Source organism: Brachyhypopomus gauderio, chromosome 5 (genome assembly GCF_052324685.1).
Source record: "Brachyhypopomus gauderio isolate BG-103 chromosome 5, BGAUD_0.2, whole genome shotgun sequence".
NCBI lineage: Eukaryota > Metazoa > Chordata > Actinopteri > Gymnotiformes > Hypopomidae > Brachyhypopomus > Brachyhypopomus gauderio.
The window spans coordinates 25,278,449-25,299,985 of record NC_135215.1 but is presented as its reverse complement, the minus strand read 5'-3'; the positions used below and the strand labels follow the sequence as shown (position 1 = coordinate 25,299,985).

Genomic DNA, 21,537 nt, shown 5'->3' with positions numbered 1-21,537 from the left:
ATATTTTGTCTGCATTTTGATAAAAGGAAACAAATTTCACAAGTAGATATACAAGTAATTTGCCATGCTGGTTGAGAAATAAATGATAAAGAGAGGAACGTGACACATGACCTCTGGGCCACCTCACAGTATTGGATTGTCAATGGAGAAATCTGCTCTTTTATCATTCTATGAATATTACATCTTCATAAAGGTGACACAAATATGGAGGTGATCCATTCTCTACATATTCATACAAATGACTTTCTTTTGCAGCCGATGGCTGTTTTCATAAAAGACACAAACAAAAAACACTTTGTATTTTCAAACATGGCTCCAGCATCAGTTGTCATCCCAGTGATGTGAATATGAAATCAGAAAACAAACGTGTCAGTGTTATGAAACTCTTGAAGCTCTGTAATGAATTCAATCCTTAACATTTATATTTGACCTAAGAAAATGTTGGAAAACTGGTGAGCAACCACAAGTTTATTTCAAAACCTTTTTTAATGACAAAAGTATCATTAAAAAAAGTTTCAAAAAAGTATTATCTCCTCAAAATCTCAAAGGTTCTCCTCAGCACTCCAAGAAATATGTCACATCAAGGGCCTTCCCACCTTTACAGTCAGCTTCAACTGGGAAAGACCAAACAATACCTGCCTCTGAAAGCTGAACGACTCACCATTTCAGTGGTTGTAAAGTAAAAAACAAATGGAGCAAATGTTAAAATATGTTAATTAGTGTTATTATCCACCCCCCCCTTCCACTTACTTGTGAGTGATGGCATCAGTACTGGTGGTGACGTTGAGCTGTACGATATTTTGGAACTCTTTCTCGCTGCAACAGTATTTGAAGGTTGTGTGGTTATGGTGACAGCAAAACATGTAGGTCTTGTTGTCAGAGAGACGAGGACAGTGGAATCCAAAATGATAACGCCCCTTGTGGTCTGAATAGGGCTCACACATCCTGAAGTGGGCTGAAAGAGCTGTTCCAGAGAAGGACAATAAGAAGAGGGTTATTTTGAGACAGAGAACTTTACTGACATTTTATAATTCTAAGACTACTTGCTGAAATGCATTATAATTACAATGCGCAAAAATTATAGTAAGTCTTCTTTAACACAGAAATTGCATTCTTTTGTGAATGACAATTTACGTTTGAACATATACAGCACATTTTAATATAGTAAATGACAGATCATTGTCTCATTTTTGACACTGCATATTTACATGCACATTTAAATCATCAAATATTTATCATTAATAATGCAAACACTGAGCCATACTAAGAAAACATGACTCTCCTACAAGTCACTCTCCTGCTACAAGGTTCTCTTTTTTCAATGAGTGACACTGGTATCATTTACCTATTTGTCTATAAACAACACTTGACCTATTCAGGTGCATCTCAAAAACCAGTGGTTAATATGATTTCATTGTTATGGGTGAGGTTCTCCCAGTACAAGCAGCAGGCAGAATGATACATTATGTTTATTTACAGCTTTGACCCTTCATACATCTATCTTTATAGACTCAAAGTGAAGGGGGAGGGGGAGGGGGAGGAGCTCTTTATCAAAGGAGCTTAAGCTTGTTTCAGGTAATGTATGCAAGAACAAAAATATTTTTCTGTCAAAAAAGCACTTCATGAATATGGCTTTGAATATCATAACTGGCGCTTCACGGTCTTCCCTAGTCCATGACCCATGGTGGCTAGAACCTCAGCACACCAAGCAAACCACCATGAAATAGTCCTGACATTGTGCTCAGTTGTCAAAGCCTGATGACCTGTAAAAGGTGCTGACGTGTCAGCATATAAGGGACCTATATGCTGGGCATTTTTCAATCCCCTCTTTATATTAACAGAAATTGTCCAGAACAATTGGAGGCACTGCAGTGTCCTCATCATCAGGACTATCTGTTGAGTCTGGCCACAACCTCAGCTGCTCCCCTCCAAACTCATATCCAGATGTCCAGAGGAGGAACATGGCCACACCGTCATTTGCATATAGATGAGAGCTGTCAGGATTTGAAGGACAAATAAGTAGGATGGACAGAAAAATTCAGGGGATCCTAAGACAGGCCTTCTTCCTGTCTGGGACTTCACTGTCGACTATGATAGAGACTCACTCTTCACCACTCAAATACAGCATCAGATATGTGATACCTGAATATACCTTCACTGGTCTGGCCACTCTATTATGTATGTCTGTGGTAACGCAGAGCGATCAGGAATTGGATGCATTTGTTGAGAAGTGCGAGATTTATTAGGGAAAAATCCATAGTGAGAGTCATTACAACAGTACAAGGTCAGTTTACCAATTCATAAAAAAATCAGAAGACATGCTGAACAAAAACACAACAAACACTAAATACCAAAGAGAGTAACACACAACACACAAAATGGACTGTAGGCTTGCACAAAACACAACGGGGCTACATACAGTCACCAGCAAACAACAAGGGGAAGATACAGTGTTTAAATACACAAAGAGGGAAATGAACTAGATACAGGTGCAAATAATAACAAAGGGTGGAGAACTAAATGAAGGTATGTGGAAACTATAACCAAAACAAAGAAGCACATGTAAAACAAAAACAAGGATTTGACTGACAGATAGGGGAGAACCCAAACATGACATCTGTCTTGTAAGTGAATTAGACTTTAGTTATACAAATTACATTTTGTATACGGGTCATTGGTTGCCATGCAAGGCTTGTCAATCATCCATCAAGACTCCTTGGCTGCCGTTTCCTTTGCTTACAGCATCACTGATATTATCTGGAGAATGATCATTCATAGAGTAGCTGTTGTTTTTCTTTTTTCTTCTGTTTCTTGAGGTTTACCACCTAAAGAGTAGGGCTGGCAGATGGCTGACGCCGACTGTGCAAGAAACAGATGGGCTGTAGCCTTTAAGGTAAAATACATAAATACATATTTTTAGTGCAGTGGGTGGTGAATGTTTATACTGTAGGATTGAACATATTCTCTGAGTCTTGCCAGGAGAGACGAGCCTTTCCTGCTATCCACCCTGGGCCAGCCACCTCCTGCCTAATCAGCTATGGATGAATGATCAACCCCACTCCCTGGCCCCTCTCATCACCCCGAATTCCCCCCTGCTATGGCTGTATCTCCACTGCCCTGGGCAACTATTACTATTACTTAAGAATAAGAACATCTTGTGAACATCTTGTTCCCTCACAGGACTTGTAATAAAACAATAATTTGTTATGCTTACTATTTTAAGTTCAATTAGCTTTTAACTTTTAAGGCAAAAACCTTTTTCTTGGTCAAAAATCATTTTAGTGTGATCAGTATGTGTCCTAGAGACTGTGGAAGGATCTGGAATCTTACAGTACAATCTGACACCATCATCCACCTCAGGCAAACTTTCCAGCTTTTGTAAACTTTTGCTTGTTTACACATAACAGACAGGTAATTTTGGCCAAAAATACTATTCTAAATATGTAAAATATATACCAAATCGGAAGTCTGCAGTTGCTTCGGGAAGTTCACTGTCTTATGATGACAAAGGAGGGGTAGGCTGAGCTGAAAAAAAAGATGCTTCAAATATATATATTGAAGCTACATATATCCTTATGCTAAATATAACCTCTCTATTATTTTCACCACTGTCCAGTACAAATGGCAAACACATATATTTATAATACCAGGTGTATATATTCCAAAAAATTTTGTGCTTGTGATGGCCCACTTTAGTGATAGCCATACACAGAAGAGCGTCCAAAGAAACTTTTACTTATTGATCTCAGTCATGAAACTTGCTGAACATATGTTGAGTCCATCAGGGACGTGGAGAGCTGAGTAGGAGTGTCACTTTTCATCAATCAACAATGCCTTCATGGCTTTGCACAGCATTTCATAAACGAATCATAGGTGAGACCTTTTTGAAAATCGATGGCCAATCAATGTAGGAAAGCTAGCTGGCTGACTGCCTCTGAGCCTCTTAAGTCATGGTCTTGTATGTGCAGACGTTAAGAATGAGGTCCGAATAGCTTAAAGAAAAATTATTTAGTCTTGCAGCATTTAGACATACTACTCATTTCTATTAGGAATGACGATTTTTGCAATTAGTGTGCAAGCAGATTTTAATAAACAAAGTATTTCTTTTCTGCTCCTGTTAAATAAAAGAAAGAGGCATGCAGTGTTACCACATCATTACCCAAACAGAACAAAACTAGCAATGTGGCTTATTCATAAGCAAATGTTTAGAAAGTGAACTTGCGCAATATATTTCAAAATGCATGAGAATGAGCAATGATTGTATTACAAAACAAGAAATCATCTGACCCCTTTTAATGCCCTTAAAAGCCCAATTACCCTGTGCATGGGCATACAGAGGGGCTGTTAACAGTGGCAATAAATAAAGACAATAGCCAGAAAGCCCTCCGCAAGCACCTATACACTATGTACAAAGAACCTTGTACAACTTATTTGGCAGCACCCAGACTGTGTATCCATCAAACAAACTGGTAAGGAGTTGAGCTGTAAGGCTCTCATATTCCTGGGGAAGGAAAGAAAAACCAAAGGCAAAAGGTAGGTGTATGAAATAGAAACCACCTGTGGAGACCTGTTTTATTCACTACAGTGACTCAAAACATATCGATGCATTCTGATTTTTCACTCACTTCATTGACACCCTGTAGGTCTTTGTAGATAATTGGCTTGGACATCCATGTCCACTTCCAGCAGAGGAGAGTGAATGGTAAATGAGGGCTTTCTCCAGGAGGCCAGGGGTGTAGAGGCACCTGCCAGCTTGAACACCTATTGCTCTGTGTGTGTGTGTGTGTGTGTGTGTGTGTGTGTGTGTGTGTGTGTGTGTCTCTCTCTCTCCATGGCAACAACTCTGATGAGCATTTCATTCAGAGAGCTCACCGTCATTGTCAGACACATACTGAAGTGATTTCGGAGGGAGCACCCCCTTCCTACCCCCATCTGCTCAAGTCTTTATTGGAAATGGCCACCACAAGCTTGTTCCTGCTTCCTCGCCTGCCGCTGCACCTCATCATCACGACGTCCTCACGGCCATCTTGGCTCCACTCAAACTTTGCATGGTCCGTGTCTGAATATCAGCATCCTGATAATGAATGATATAGCCCATGTGCTTTTCACCTGGTCTTCATAAGTGATCCATATGGTTTCCTTTATTCTCGCATGCAGTGTGTGGAAGTGCAGGGTATCCAGCAAAGTAAACCAAACCAAACCAAACCAAATTGAACTAATAACACTGAAGACGGCCGGGTGTCAGAACACTAATTGTCCTTCCACTGGCAGTGGGCAAAAGACGTGCTTACAGAAGTTGTGATGGTGTCTTCTAAGTGAGTGTTCGCAATTCTTTGGAATATGCTGACCATGTGCCTTTCCTGTAGGTGTGTCCTTCCTCCCAACATGAGTGCCCTTGACGTGTCTTGACATGCGCGCCTATCCGCCTCATTTGATCATTGTGTGAGCCATGTTGCCTGCTGTCACATCACAAATACAATGCATGCTGTGTGCATTTGCAGCCTGCCTTCCAAATAAGATATCCAGATGCAGATAGCATTTTAATGCAATGCATCTCACACAATGGTCTGGCTTACTCTTGTATTTTCAATGCAATGACAATAATCGATCTCATATTAGGATTCAACAATGTGTCCACACTTGTAAATGAACTCCATGGGTAGCCATAAGGATTTATTCTTTTTGCTCAATATTATAGAAAGTGCAATAAAAATCTATACTTTCTTGTGTTCGTTTCGCCAAACACACAGAGCTTAGTCAAAATGTCTTAGTCATTTTGGTGGAAAACATGTGGTGTAGTTATTGCCATGTTTATTACAGTTCTGGCGTTGCACTGCTCTGGAGTGGTTTTTGCAGAGCCAAGATTGAGCAGGGCCCCCACTTTCACACTTCTAAGACAATTTCTTCAAACATGCTCTTGCATCAGCAACAGCTTTCTGGTTTGGCGTGCACGGAAACATCAGACCACAGTGCACAGAGACGGCGAGTCCCATCAGCCCCCCATGATGAGGGAAACGCACAGCTGGAGAGCTGAAATGACAGGTGCAGCCCTGGCCAAACAGAACTGAGGAGAGACAGGACATGGCCAGAGATGTACACTGGACATGTAGTCTGAGTCTTGACCTCTGAACCTTTGACTCTGTGTAATAAATGTAGGGCTGTCACTGACAGCACAGAAGAAAGAGAATGAATTCCCCGACGGCTGCCATGTTTATTGATACCATTGAGTAAGGTGATGCATGGATAAAGCATTTTATCAGGACGTTGGCACCATGGGTAAATGTTAATAAAATGTTAATTTGAAACGTTTTTACCAATTAATGGGTTGACTATTTTCAGGAAAGGAATTATTTTGATTGACAACTGGCCCTAGTGTTTTATTAAACCCAGATACATGGCATATGAATGACCATGTGGATTTATCAAGGTTAAAAACCATCTTCCCACGAGAGTTTTGGCCAACACCAAGACACAGCATGTGTTTTTTTGGCAATCTGGTTATAATTTTATAATAATACAAGATGCATTTCAGCTCAAAACAACTGGCTGAATGACTGTGAGAGTGATTTTCCTTTAAAAGATATTAAATAATTGCAGATGTGTGTTTAAAATCAGGCCTTGTCCTTAAAAGACCTGGTATAATTGTGTGTATGTGTTTTACAATTACCATATTTGGCTTTTGAAAAAAATAAGTAGGATAGTGATATTATGTAGTTTCTATAACCATAAGTACTACACCTCTGGAAAAGGTGGGTTTTCTTCTGGAATTTTGAAGATGTGGTATGTGATTGTGATTCACAGGGTATCTTAGTATTTCATATATATGCCATCGGTTGAAGTACTGTTGGTTTTTCTGTCACAGAGCATAATTTACCAGCTTGCCTCTTCGGCAGCACGATTTCTTGAAAGCTCATACACACTCACTCCATATCTCTCTCGCTTATTCTCTTATTTCAACCAGTCGACAAAGCTCTCTCTATTTACAAACAGTACCCCCTACCATTTGTGAAACATTTTGCCCATTTTGCAACTCTCCACTGAGAGACTTCCATCTCCATTACACCCTTTTAAAATAGCTTTTTTAGGGTGGCATTGTGGAAGACATAAAAAACCCAGTGATTCAGATTATTTACCTAGCATGAAATTATGGTTATGATTATGGTGACCACACTGCCATACTGGTTTGAGGATGCGTGTACAAATAAATCCCAATGACATAACCCATTAGTAGGTGAATTAGCATAACAAAGTGCACTAACTGTGATCCACTCTGAAAAGAAAAAATATCTGGTTTGCCTTCAGCTTGAGCATAAATATGGAAATGTCAAACTGGGTTCTGTTAGCACACTGTGAAATGAAATTGAACATATTTCCAGCTCTTCTGTTGTGTGATCCGGTTCTGTCTGTGTGCCAGTGCAATCAGTCTTGGACTCACCTGCAGAAAACAGCAGGAGGAAGATGATGGCCAGGATGTTGGGTAACCAGCAGCCACGCATGGTCAACTCTCTGTTCTCATGGAGAAAGGACTGGCACAGGAGACGGAGAACCGACAGAACTCAGCTAGCACGCATCACTTTCCCCTCCGCCGGCTCTTGTCCTACCAGAACTGAAAATGAAAACAAATACAGACATTGTGTGTGTGTTACCAGCAGTGTTGGGAACGTTACTTTAAAAAAAAGTAATTAGTTATAGTTACTCACTACTTGTTCAAAAAAGTAACTGAGTTAGTAACTGAATTACTCTATAATAAAAGTAACTCGTTACCAGGAAAAGTAACTATTTGCGTTACAGTTAAAAAAAGGTTATATGCCAATTAATTAAGTTTTTTTTAAAGCAGTTTTCACAGTCAGTTGAAATGAGTAGATCAGAAAATTGTTAAACTTTTGATATTTATTGCACATCCACAGACCAGTGCAGGATAAAATCCTTTAAAATCCCAAATCTTTGGGGAAAAAAAAGCTAAAGTAAACAGTTACACTATATAAAGTGCATTTACATCTATGAAATTAAATTAAATTCTCTCAACCTGAGACAATTGGTTTGTTTACAACAGAAGTAAACTTAACAATAAAACCTCTATTCTTAATTAAATAAATCAAATGCCCAGTCTGGTAGACATTCAGGAACTTCAAGTATTTTCTTAAATAATGTTTATATCGCCTTGAAAGTTCTAGTTTTCTTTGGCTTGCACCTGACGCAATTTCGGCCTCTTCTCCGTTTAAAAACGCGTGTAAAAACACTGGCTCTGATTGGCTACCATAACGCTGCCTTAGCCAATCGCTTACTGACTTGTTAAGTTAAACAGTTGTTACACCGAGAACTGTGACCTATCAGGATCTGTTACTCCTCACTAGCCTGGGCAGCGGTCCACTCGGATTAGTATATCAATATATAGTAACGCACCGCTTTTAATGACCAGTAACGTAAACGGCGTTGTAACGACAGGAAAAGTAACTAATTATATTATCCCGTTACTGACAAAATGACGACGTTACCTAACGTTACTTTAAAAAAGTAATTAGTTATAGTTACTCACTACTTGTTCAAAAAAGTAACTGAGTTAGTAACTGAATTACTCTATAATAAAAGTAACTCGTTACCAGGGAAAGTAACTATTTGCATTACAGTAAAAAAAAAAGTTATATGCCAATGAATACGGATTTTTTGAAAAAGCAGTTTTCACAGTCAGTTGAAATGAATAAATCAGAAAGGTGTTTAACTTTTGACATTTATTGCACATCAACAGACCAGTGCAGGATAAAATCCTTTAAAATCCCAAATCTTTGAAAAAAAGAAGCAAAAGTAAAGTTACACTATATACAGTAAAGTGCATTTACATCTATCAAATTAAATTACATTCTCTCAACCTGAGACAACTGGTTTGTTCACAACAGAAGTAAACTTAACAATTAAACCTCTATTCTTAATTAAATAAATTAATGGTAGACATTCAGGAACAAGTATTTTCTTAAATAATGTTTATATCGCCACCTTGAAAATGATAATTTTTCTTCGGCTTGCTCCTGACTTGCCATTTCTGCCTCTTCTCCGGCTGTGTTCGAAATAGATTACTACATACTGGATACTGCATACTGGACTCAGTATATACTGGATACTGGTCCTCGTAGTAGTATGCAGTACAGTTTCCAGTATGCGACAAAAGCAAAGCATACTACGGGGTCATGTGATCATAGCGTTGCATGATGGGATGCAGTACACCACGAAGATAGCTCTGTTTGTGTACTGGAATATTTTGCGGAAGTAGTAGGTCATCCGGGTATGTTTCGCGTACTGGAAAATTTCATTTTGGTCACATACTGCATACGGCATACTGATTTGGGGCTCGATCAGTACGCCAGTAGTATGTAGTAGGCTATTTCGAACACAGCCTCCGTTTGTGTCGTGTGCTTCGGCACGCGTGTAAAACACTGGCTCTGATTGGCTACCGTACGCTGCCTTAGCCAATCGCTTACTGACTTGTTAAGTTAAACAGGTGTTACACTGAGAACTGTGACCTATCGAGATCTGTTACTCCTCACTAGCCTGGGCAGCGGTCCGCTTGGATTACTGTTAGTATATCAATATATAGTAACGCACCGCTTTTAATGACCAGTAACGTCAACGGCGTTGTAACGACAGGAAAAGTAATTAATTATATTATCCCGTTACTGACAAAATGACGCCGTTACCTAACGCCGTTATTTTTAACGGCTTTATTCGCAACACTGGTTACCAGTTACAGTTACCAACCAATTTGCCAATTATGATTTACATTTAGGCATTTAGCAGACACTCTTATCCAGAGCGACTTTAAAGTGATTTGCACACCAATCAGAATTTGTCCAAATATATCAGTATAAATGGGCAAAGAGAAGAGAAAGGAAGAGAAGAGTTCTCTCTCAAAAAGCCTGTGTTACATTCCATATGTGTGTTTGGGGATTTGTTTCTTTTTTTTTGTCTGTCCTTAGGTTTGCTTCACGGATTGTGATTGGCTGCTTGTTGCCCTGCCCAGGGGCTTCATTTCTATTGGCCAGATGGCCAGATCTGATGGCGGGAAAGTTTAAAAGGGATCCTTTGTCTTGGAGTCGGCGAGCTGCACTTTATCTGTCTGAGCTGACATGCTGCGCCAGTGGATGTCTACCAACACAGACCAAACATGGGTTCTACCCTTTTCCTCTTCTTGAACTCATGGTAACATTTAGTCTACAGGATTGTAAGGGTGACCCACCTTTTTTGTTTATGTGATTTGTGCTTCGGTTTTTGAAGAGAGTAGGCAGGGTAGGTTGTATTTTTTTCCTCTTATTTTGTTAGGTAAGTGGGTAAGTGTTTAGGTAAGTGTTTGTTGTTTTGGCCTGGAGTCACCCTGAAGTCATTAAATCCTGTTTCGTTTTCACCAGGGCCGGCGCCACGGGGGGGCGAATGGGGGCGTCGCCCCCTCAGGCAAGGTGTCCCGCCCCCTCAATGTAAAAAATAAGACCCATTTATTTTACAACAATCGCTACATGGTGCCCCCTCGGCCGCTCGACAATCGTTACACGCCATCCCCCGATCAAGAACTTACGTTCGCACCCCCGAAATTTTCTGACGCCCCCTCACTCTATATGTTCTGGCGCCGGCCCTGGTTTTCACCAAATTGTTTTGGAAGCTGGTGAGTGAGTAGAGATGGCTGAGTAGGCATCCACTTAAAACCTTTGTTGTGTCCTAGCCTTAGAGGACGTAACAGCCTGCTGTCTAGTCTGAAGGGGGTAATGTGTACTCTGCCATAGTACGTACTTCAGATTTTTCTCGTGGCTCTCCGGTGTATAATTTTTAATAAATTAACAAATGAACTAACAATAAACACAATATATTTTCCACGCAACTCCCTTTCCTTAAGCCATATATTTGCAGTTACATGTGTACAGGAATCATTACACTCTCTCGTAGCTTCAGGCCCAGAAAAAATTAGGCATTTGGCTAACTGCTGGTTTTATTTTTCGGATCCTGGCTATATCACTAAGCACAAACATTCAATGCAGCCATGCTTTTGGCCAAAAAAAGCATTCTGGGTACTCAAGAAGTATTTTTACTTAAGAATATTATAATTTACTCTTGGTCAAGTTTTTTGTCATTGAAGAAAATGTTCTGCTTGGGTCATTTTGTTTCCTAAGCAGCACTTGGTCAGCACGTGGTCAAAACTGTTTCGCCTATTTAGACAAGAACTTTCAAAGGTCTGATGTCCATAATTCATTGCTATGACTAGCACAATGACAATAATAAAAAGAACAAAACCCTAATTGGCAAACCCTAATGGTCATGATGGTGTCCACAATAAGTTCTCATGATTACCCAAATGTGTCTGGTGAGTTGTAGTCTAGTACTGATGCTTTTCTTGTTCTGACCCGATGCCAGCATTTGCAAAACGGCACTACGCAACCTAAATTTGAACTTGATAAACATGCACTTAAGGAACTGCAATTACTGAAGTAACCTTTCCCCCGACAAATACTGCCTCCTTCAGAACAACAAAACCCCTGTTGTGTCCACAGACCTAAAGGAGGAAGAACATTGTGCCAGCTTGGCTCCTCATTTATGTTGGACGATTCACTTCCTCTTTTGCAGAAACATTAAAACAGAGATCATAATTATTGGACTTGCTCAGAGATAAAAATATAACACTTTGCTTTCTTTATCTCTGTTCGTTTCCATGGCAATGGTATGGCATGCGCACGAGGCCGGGTTTTGTGAGCTGTTTATTTGTTTTCTCAGTTTTGCATATAAAAGCGGAAGGTTGTTTATCAACGACGACATGAAGCAGATGCACAGTTCCACCATAGACCATGAGGTATTTACGGGCCAAGATCAAGCGTGGCAGCAACAAGCGCTACAAGCAATAGTTTTTTGTGATTTTACCGACCCTCTCTGAGTTCAAACTAAATGGCACATGCATAAGCCAACCTAATGCCCCCCCTGGATCATTGCACTCCACCCTCCCAGATGCTTTGCTGAAGTCCCACCGCTTACCCACTCTCCATTTGCAATCTGAAATAAATGGTCTGTGTCTGGTGAGCCATCAGTGTGTGTACAGGAGTATAAGGTGTGAGCATTAGTAAGGTTTGAATTCATAATCTTTGAGAACCTTAAATAGGAATTGCTAGGGAGTGGACTGGTGACAGTGTGACGGTGTTGTAGGATGAACCTGAATTGAAGTGAAGTGCAGTTTTACCATAGCTGTAAATCAATTGCGCACACACAGATGCTACTGCATAAACAGAGGGAGACCCGTTGGGAGAGTGGTCAGTGACCACACAGAAAGAGGAAGACAACGATGAAGGAGATGGAAGAAGCATGCTCCAATGGAGCCGCCGGATGCCGCTTGCTGAACCTATTGCATCACAACTCTGTCTGCCTGTCTCTTCCTCTGTCACTCTCCCTCACACACAGAGAACCTTTTCAGGACTCGGGAGTGCCTACAGCACGCACAGTAGAGACGTCCTACGTGGAGTCAATCACTGTCACGCAGGGCCATGTGCCCTGCCATCCTTCTGTGATGTTTCCCATCAAGCCAAGTCAGCATTTGCATGAAAATCTCTCTCTCTCTCTATTTTCTCTCACTCTCTGGATTATATGGCTGATAAGTAAAAGTTATACCTAGGTAGCATTGGACTCACCAAGCTGTCTTTCTTTCTTGTCAGCCCTGGTAATCCAGAGGATATCAGCTCAGAGAGACTGTGGGGATTCTCACCCATAGGCTCATTCCTGAAATGAAACTTACTTTAAAATAGCAGAGTATAACATGACAGTGACAGCACTGTGATCTAGTTTTAGATGACACTAGAATAGGGTTTTAGTGTATGAAACACCTGTTGCAATATTATTGTTGCCCTTATTGTATTTTTCATATGTCTGTTATATGAATACAAGCAATACAAAATTAAGTTTAAAACCTTTCAAAAGATTTAAGAGGTTAAAGGTTTAAAAGTCATTCAGGTGAGAGTGTAGAGAAAAACTTTTGTTGAATAATATACAATACGTATTCGTTTCCATTAGGTTGTGTGGTCTTAATTTTGTAGTATATTGTGATGTATATTAAATTTCTTGTTTGTTATTGTTTAATAAAGTTGCCACCTCTGATCAGTGATCCTAGTCTAGCTACCATAGTTTCAGACATGTGGAGGCAGCTGACCTAAGCCTGTCGTGTTTTGGAGTCTTATCCTGTAGTTTGATGTTACTGTTCTGTGTTATCCTTGTATGTTATACTCATATAATTCCTTTATTATTGACATATTTTTGAGGAACGCATTAATGAATGTTTTAAATGAACTGTACCTGCAGTATGATGTCTAAAAATGATACTTTAACATCTAATGAATGCTTAATGCAACTTGTTTTAATGTACAGTGATTGACACAAGCTCATATATTTAATATGAGGTACATTTTTGTGTTCAACACCAATAACATGAGAAAAACAAATTACATGCACTAAAGTGAAATGTAATAGGCCATTTGCTGAGTGGTAGGTAATCAGTCTATGGAAGCATAGCTCAGACTAGAAAATATTGCTGGAGAAAGATTGGTGCAGGAGCTTCTGCTGTCATAAACACGTCCCTGAACCCAAATAAAACTCTGACACTGGCAAAGGCCCAGGGAGTGCACACAATGGAGAAAACACCACCTGCTTCTTGGCGACACTACAGAATGTGTTTATCTGTCCCCTGAGGACCTGTGTGCGTGTGAATGTGTGCACACGCTCAGGGGGCAAATGAGTGAAAGGCAGAGGCAGAGAGAGAGAGAGAGAGAGAGAGAGAGAGAGAGAGAGAAAGAGAGAGAGAGAGAGACAGACAGACAGACAGACAGACAGAGAGACAGAGAAAGAGAGGGGAGTGAAGAGGAAAGGTTACAGTGCCATGAGGAAACTGGGAAAACCATAGGAGATGTGCCCAAGAAGGCCCCAAGCAAAGACATGTAGAAGGTGTTTGCTCCTTCTGATCAGTGCATTTGACTGTTTGGATAAAGTTTCTCTTGTCCCTCAGTGCCTGCTATCAAATAACTATTCTGTTGCTTTTAATTAGTTAAGAAATGGGTTCATTCACACATACAGCAGTCTGTTTAATGGAGGATCTACAGAGCAGAAGGGTTAAACATTCTTGCTGTCATACAAAGCTTTGTCAAAGTATTAAGTAGTAAGAGAATAATCTAAATGAAACCTTACAAGATGTAGTTGCTAAATTCTCTCACTTTCATGTATGCTGTTGTTTCATTCGTTTCTGTAGCACGTATGAATCTGTGTTTTGAGAGACAGGGATCGAATCTAAGGAGGGTAGACTGCACGAGCCTGTTTCAGCGATGCCACAGGACTGCATGTGCAGCGCGTGTGAATCTGAATAAGCTACTCGGTACCCACTACAAGACAGCAATGCACCGTAGTTCTCTGCTCAATTACAAATGCATTATATACACAGAACAGTCAGGGACTGTGACAATAAATGATGACCTTCTTTGTTTTGAAGGAGCAAGAGTTTACTTTGTCCACTTTAACGCTGTCCTTGTGAGAAGCAGAGATAAGGTGCGGTGCTGAAGTGTCTTCTAAATACGCTAGCCTTGAGTGAGGTCAGCGTTTCTGGTATTTCATTTCTCTGATGCAAATCTAGCCTTATTCCCAGTTCGTACTGGGATTCAGAATTTGTTAAGGTTTTAATTAACTGTAAATTACCTGTAACCCTAACCCTAAAAAAGGTATTTATTGCCTAAATGTCAGCAGTGCATGCAAAATTAACCTGTTATTAATTATATGTTACAGGATTAATTTATTTGAACAGCAGTGATCTCTTGTTTTATTTTGCTGGAAATGTAACTTAGAAAAATAACCTCAACAGAAAGAGGTTGTTTTTTGTATGTGTAGAAAAAGTAAAGAAAAGCCAAAAGCATGTTAATATTGGGCCTCAGCAGTTCACATGCCCACTCAGCACTGCATTTGTTGTGTTTGCCAACATATGTATGCAAATTCAAAGAAGATCATAGGTGAGCTACTGTTGTGTCATCCAGGAACGGATGCACAGCGAGTCACAATGTGAGTGAAGTGCACATGGTTTTCAGACAAACAGGACTTTTCAGTCAGAGGTCCTTCATCAGCTGTGCATCTCCCCTCTCTCTCTCTCTCTCTCTCTCTCTCTCTCTTCTCTCTCTTTGTTGGAAAACTTCCAGTTGTTGGAAACTCAAATTATAAGAACTGATCTACACTCCTGAGCCTTTAGAACCACATGGAATAAATGTTGTGATTTAATCATTTATCATTTACTTTTTCAAATACAAACTGCTTCCTCTTCTACTAAGAATCTTTTCGTTTGCATAGCTGATGAAGGACCTCTGTCTGAAACTTCCTGTTTGTCTGGAAAACTTGCATACTTTGCTACAATTTTTTATATCATTACTCATCTTAATAAAGTACATTTAAAATGTTTAGTGATGTACAGAGAAACCGGACATTTCGTACAGAAGTCCTTTATCGGCAATGCAAGCAAAGCACTATATGAAACCGTAGATGTTTAAAACCATATATACAGTGCTGCTTGAAAGTTTGTAAAACCCCCCTTAAGTAGTTTAGATTTTTCTGTTGTTGATTCACCAGTTTTCTATCTGAAAGGTTTATGTTCATCAATTCAATTTACTAGTGAGTTGCCAGCAGATTACATGAAACATTGAATCAGTGCATGTGCAAAAGTAAATGAACCACAGCTGCATTGGTAGTGTAAATTAGTTAAAAGACTCAGGTGAAACAAATGTGAGTGCTCAAGTACTCAATTAAGCAGACTAGCCAAATGAGACATCCTTAAAAATAGATTTGAGCCACACTGATTAGGGAAAGCAAACAAGCCAAACTACTGTTGTGTCATGGCGTACAGCACACAATTCAACAAAACATAGAGGAAAAGAGACATCTGAAGACATCAGGAAAATATGGTGACAGCCCATCAGTCTGGGAAAAGACCATCTCCAAAAGATTCCACCTCCATCCATCTACCGTAAGACAAATCATTTACAAATGGAGGGCACTCAGCATCACAGCCTCTGCCCAGAAATGGCCAGCCATCAAAACTTACACCAAAAAGCACCATTCAGGTAAAGGCCAAGGCATACATCACCTCCAGAGAGTTGAATACTTATCTGGCAGCAACTGGGAGAAATGTACATGCATCTACAATCATGCGAAAAATCTATTTACATGACATTTATGGGAGTTTCAAGAAAAAACAAAGGTGTCTGTTTAAACGTAGCTAGAATGCACTTGGACAAACCAGAGGCTTTCTGGAAGTCCATTTTCTGGACAGATGAGTCCAAAATTGAATTATTTGGCTACAACAACAGAGTTACCTTCTGGTTCTGCCCTTTTAGTTAGGCTGTAATAATTTAATGCCGGAGTTGCTGCCACACTCCAGAAATTTTTTAATTTTTTTGTCCCACACACAATCTTCTTCCAAATGGCTGCCCTCCTTCCCGAGAAATACTGAGACGCAGAGAGATGGGCCTTTGCTGCTATCCACCCTGTGCCAGCCACCTTCTGCCTAACCAACTACGTATGAAGCATCAACCTACTGCCCTGGCCCCTCTGACCACCCTGAATGCTCCCCTGCTAAGACTGTATCTTCATGACACTGGACAACTATTACTGACAATCAAGAAGTCGAGGACTCTTAAGAATAAGAATTACATAGAGATACATAACGTCTTTGTTTCTGTATTATTGTTGTCATGGTGGCCGGTGGCCAGAAGAGGATGGGTCCCCCCCCCCCCCCCCCCGATTCTTGGTTCCTCTTAAGGTTTTTTTTTCAAGCTCTTAGGGAGTTTTTCCTTGCCACTGTCGCCCTTGGCTTGTTCACTGTGGGTTTGGACTCGAACACTTGTAAAGCTGCTTTATGACAGCAACTGTTGTAAAAATGCTATATAAATACATTTTAATTGATTGATCAACCATGTTTGGAGAAAAGTCAATACTGCATATAATGAGACAAATCTCCTCCCAACAGTGAAGCATGGTGCTGGAAATGTGAAAGTCTGGGCCTGCTTTTCTGCCTCTGGACCCTTCTGCCTCCGTATTATTCAGGGAACCATCAATTCCCAGGTCTATCAACAAATTCTTGCTGTGGCAAGATCTGAAGCGGGTGGTACATTCCAAAAGTCGCTCCAACCTCTCTCAACTGGCAGTGCTCTGGAGAAGTGGGCAAAAATCCCAAAAAACAGATGTGAGACATTTTGGTTCCAGAAGAAATTTGGTTGAAGTAATGGCTGCAGAAGTAGGTTCTACAAGTTTTTTGAGAGAGAAATTATTTTTGTTGAATAAATAATGAAAATATTTTTTTGTGTGTCCCTTATTTTGAAGGTCTGCTTTACAAATTGATATTTGTAAGATACAAGATATCATGCGAAAGATTTGTCATTTCCCATGGCAAGGCATTTTAATGCTAATAGGTACTACATTAACAATATATCTGGTGGCATAGCCAGTTGTTGCTATGGCAGCAATGAAGTTGGGACTATCAAAGAAAAAACTGATCTACAGTCTTAGACCTTTAGAACCCCTAAGAATATATATATACAAACTTCAGACAGTCCCAGTCCCAGAACTAGAACATCATGTCTTTCACATAAGCATTTCAAAGTTCAATAAGTTTAGACATTTTCAGACACTTTTTTTTGCACCAAAAACAATAACTGGAATAAAAGAGTACAATGATTATGGATCCTTGTCTCTCATCTGCCCCCCCCCCCCCCCTTCTGCTATTACAGTGCTTTTTTATTGCCCAACAGTGTGGATTTATTTGCCCTCTCTTGCTTTCTATCCCATCAGGTCTTTCATAATAATACAAGAATAATGGCCACATGCACACGCACACACACAAGCACACACACACGCACACACACACACACACACACACACACACACACACACACACACACACACACACACACACACACGCACACACGCACACACGCACACACTTTAACAGAGACCTGTACCTACATCCTACAGCCACCGTGTCATCACTATGACCCACTGGGAAACGCTAATGGCGCACAGATCCCAGTGGTGGGAGCTGCGTGGCGGCAAGGTGAGTGCCATTCGCCGACGTGGAAGCAGCAGGCTAATGTCAGTCCGACTCTGGCGGCCTGAACGACGTCTGCTGTGCCAGTCAAAGAGGCGGCTCCTGGCTCCTGGTGCGCCCTGCCAGCTCAGCCTTGTCTTACAGCTGATTCCTTTTTCCCGACGTGTCTTCAGAGTGGAAGGATCAGAAGCAGACAGACATCCACCCCTAGCAGTGAGGTGAAGGACTGAAGCAAAAGCCTTTCGTCTCCCAAACTCTTCCCCCAGCTGGAAAGAGGCAGATAACCCCTGCTGGTTCGGTACAGGGGGATGAAGTATCATATTAATCCACCATGCTTTGTTCTGTTCCTAAATACATTTCTCACTTAATGACAAGTTCTGCCTAAAATTAGTAGTCTAAATTTGGACCTTAGTTCTGAGGGGCACGTTTTTTCTACCCCTTTGTTTGATCCAGTGGGTGTTTTAGGAAGGTTCGAGCCAAATTTACGTATGTTCCATGAGCTTGGGAACATTGAAGTTAGTCATTTTAAAATGCACATATCTGAACCACCGGTGCATTAAGACCCCCCCCCCCTTCACAAAGACTAGAAGGAACATTCAAGAAAGCTCTTCTCCAGTTAATCCATGCTAATTTACCCGGCCCGGAGCACTGTCTGGCATGCTCAGGCGCTCCCCCTTACTGCCCCCGACATCATTTTTGGGTTTTGCAAACAAATAAATGTCTGAAGAGAAGCACTTTGTGATAATTTTTCAGAAGATGCCCACTACACAACCGAGGCAACATACGTGAGATTGGGATACTGTGACAGCTGGACTGCAGAATCCAGGATGTTACAATAGACACATTAACCTAAAAAGCAATAATATCTATCTAGAAGGGACTTGACCAAATGATTTTCACACTTCCTCTGGATCAAAAGACTGTGTTAAGCAGTGTATTAAATAGACTGAAAGCGTGGCCGAGGTTCTTCTTATTCCCTGAAGGGGGAGGACCATGAAAAGACTCGATTCTTTATTCATGAGCCTTGCAGGATATCACATGAGAGAGACCACAGCCAGGCGGTATGTGATGTAAAGCAGCCATTATCAGAAGCTGCTTCAGAGAGCTACACACTTCTTATTTGCATATTCAAAACAAACAAACAATGGGCCTGGATTACTCTTTTTAGTCTGCACCGAAACAGCCATAAGGGGGTGAGATTAATCTGATATTACAGAGAGATTAAACAAAACTAATGTAATATCATCTGAGCAGAAATAAAAGAGAGGTCCCCAGAATTCTATGAGCCTAGAGCAGTTCGGTCCCTTATGCTTTTTCTTCTGTTCAAGAATGGTTGAACTGAGATGTCCTGCTGTGTAACAGTGCAAGTCAAGTGACATCTTCGCTACACACAGATGAGGTTTCAACCAGGCATGTCACCAGATACACAGGCATAGTGGCTGGCACACTGCTATTGAGCTCCCCTTATCTCCTCTCTCTCTTTCACACACACACACACACACACACACACACACACACACACACACACACACACACACACACACACACACACTCACAAACACACGTAGTTCTGAAGTTGAGTGGTGTCCTTCCTGCCGTGGACAGCTGTTACAGTGTGTCTGGGGACTGCTTGTTGTTCTGCTGCCCATTCCAAAGATTTGTTCTCTCTGCTCTTGTTTCTAAGTTACCACTGCCATTCCCGCCAAGAAAGTAATAGTCATGCATACTCTGCACACACACACACACACACACACACACACACACACACACACACACACATTAATTTTCACAAACCTGTAACGATACAAACACATACTCCCACAAGAATACACACACACACACACACACACACACACACACACACACACACACACACACACGCTCACTGTAGTTTGGAAACCACAAAGCTTTGCCAGTAGCCCCTGGTCTCATATAACCTGATGGAAAGTTGAGAAGACGTAGCTGGGTCCACATAGAGTGCAGCACTCACCTCTGTAACCATCTGTGTGTTCATTTCTGTAATCATCTCTACATTCATCTCTGTAACTGTCTCTGTGTTCATCTCTGTAACCGTCTCTGTGTTCATATCTGTAAGTGTCTCTGTGTTCATCTCTGTAACCTAGCGTCTGTCCCTGTGCACTGTTGCATACAGGACTGGTCTGAACCGAGAAAGCCACTGTCCAAAAGCCTGTTAAAAAGGCATGCACTGTGATCAAATGAGAGTCATCGACCGCAGATGTAAATTAAGCTCCAACAGATCATTGATCTCCCTCAAGGTCAATTTGCCTGCTTTTGCTCTTCTTGGAACTTGAAAATCCGGCAAACACGTAAAATGCCTGTGTTCACAAGTATTCAAAATTTGCTTTCTGAGCACGTCAAATCTAAAGATCCAACAATTTGCTGAATAGAAACTTCAGCTGTGTGTAGAGGAGCCCGTGACCGGGTCAGAGGCAGACATGGAATCCCATCAACTGCTTACAAATTAGATCAACATGGTGCTGTAGCAGCTCAGGAATTAGCAATAAGGCTGTAAAGTAGTCTTCAGATCCAGAACGTGAGTGCATAAATGTCTGGCACCCATATAAGGGCTTTATTGCAATTTGGAACCAAGTTTAAAAGGGATTAACCCTGAAAACATAAAATCAAGGAAGGCAAAGTTATAAAAGTTTGGTTTTAGCAATACTATGCAGCAGACAGCATTTACCTGTGACTGAAAGCCCAAGGAGGTTCCGCTTCGTTTTTCTCCCTCGTTCCCTGCAGAGTCAGTTGGTGCTTCTAGTCCGTATGCTGACCGCTGTCCGTTCGCAGCGCAGAGATGAAGAGCACACTGCTGGGAGCACAGGAGCAGCCATCCTGCCGCCCGGGCGAGCGCAGAGCAGCAGTCCACCAGGAGCGCGTGCGGAGAGTAAACGATTAGGGTTGGGGGAGGATGGGGGTGTGGGGTTGGAGGAGGGGTGGAGGGAGAGGTGGGGGTGGTGGAGGTGGTGGGGGTTGCGAGCTTCGATCCACCACGCTCGGTCTCACACCCGTGCTGGTGCAACACAGAGCGAGAGAGGCTGAGAGAGGGGAGGATTAACTATGAGGGAGCGAGTAAAAGGGAGTGTATGTGTGTGTGTGTGTGTGTGTGTGTGTGTGTGTGTGTGTGTGTGTGTGTGTGTGTGTGAGAGAGAGAGACTGAGAGAGAGAGAAAGAAAGATCATATGTATGTGTGTGCATGAGGTTGACGGAATGGACATTATATCAAGCATGACTACCTGTGTGTGTGCGTGCGTGTGTGTGTGTGTGTGTGTGTGTGTGTGTGTGTGTGTGTGTGTGTGTGTGTGTGTGTGTTTTACACCTGTTTCGGTGGGGGTCAGTAGCTCCCCTGAGGTAAAAATTTTTTTTTTGTTGTTTATATCAGTGCTGAGCTATGAAAATACTGGAAAACCCCACAAATATAATCATACAATTAATGT

General features: G+C 41.2%; 1 protein-coding gene across 3 annotated transcripts in view; it reads right to left on the bottom strand.

The window, feature by feature from the left end:
• The window catches only part of shisal1a (shisa like 1a), a 31,544-nt gene extending 10,409 nt beyond the window's left edge, over window positions 1–21,135 (bottom strand). Inside the window, exons 1-4 of one of the 3 annotated variants that reach the window (XM_077006687.1) lie at window positions 20,787–21,135; window positions 12,651–12,738; window positions 7,436–7,606; window positions 751–964 (exon numbers count right to left, since the gene is read on the bottom strand). In XM_077006687.1, the coding sequence (XP_076862802.1) occupies window positions 751–964; window positions 7,436–7,496 (275 nt within the window). In that variant the 5' untranslated portion in view covers window positions 7,497–7,606; window positions 12,651–12,738; window positions 20,787–21,135. The remainder of the gene's footprint in view (window positions 1–750; window positions 965–7,435; window positions 7,607–12,650; window positions 12,739–20,786) is intronic. The other 2 variants (XM_077006686.1, XM_077006688.1) reach the window with 2 other exon arrangements.
• Window positions 21,136–21,537: the final 402 nt, after the last annotated feature.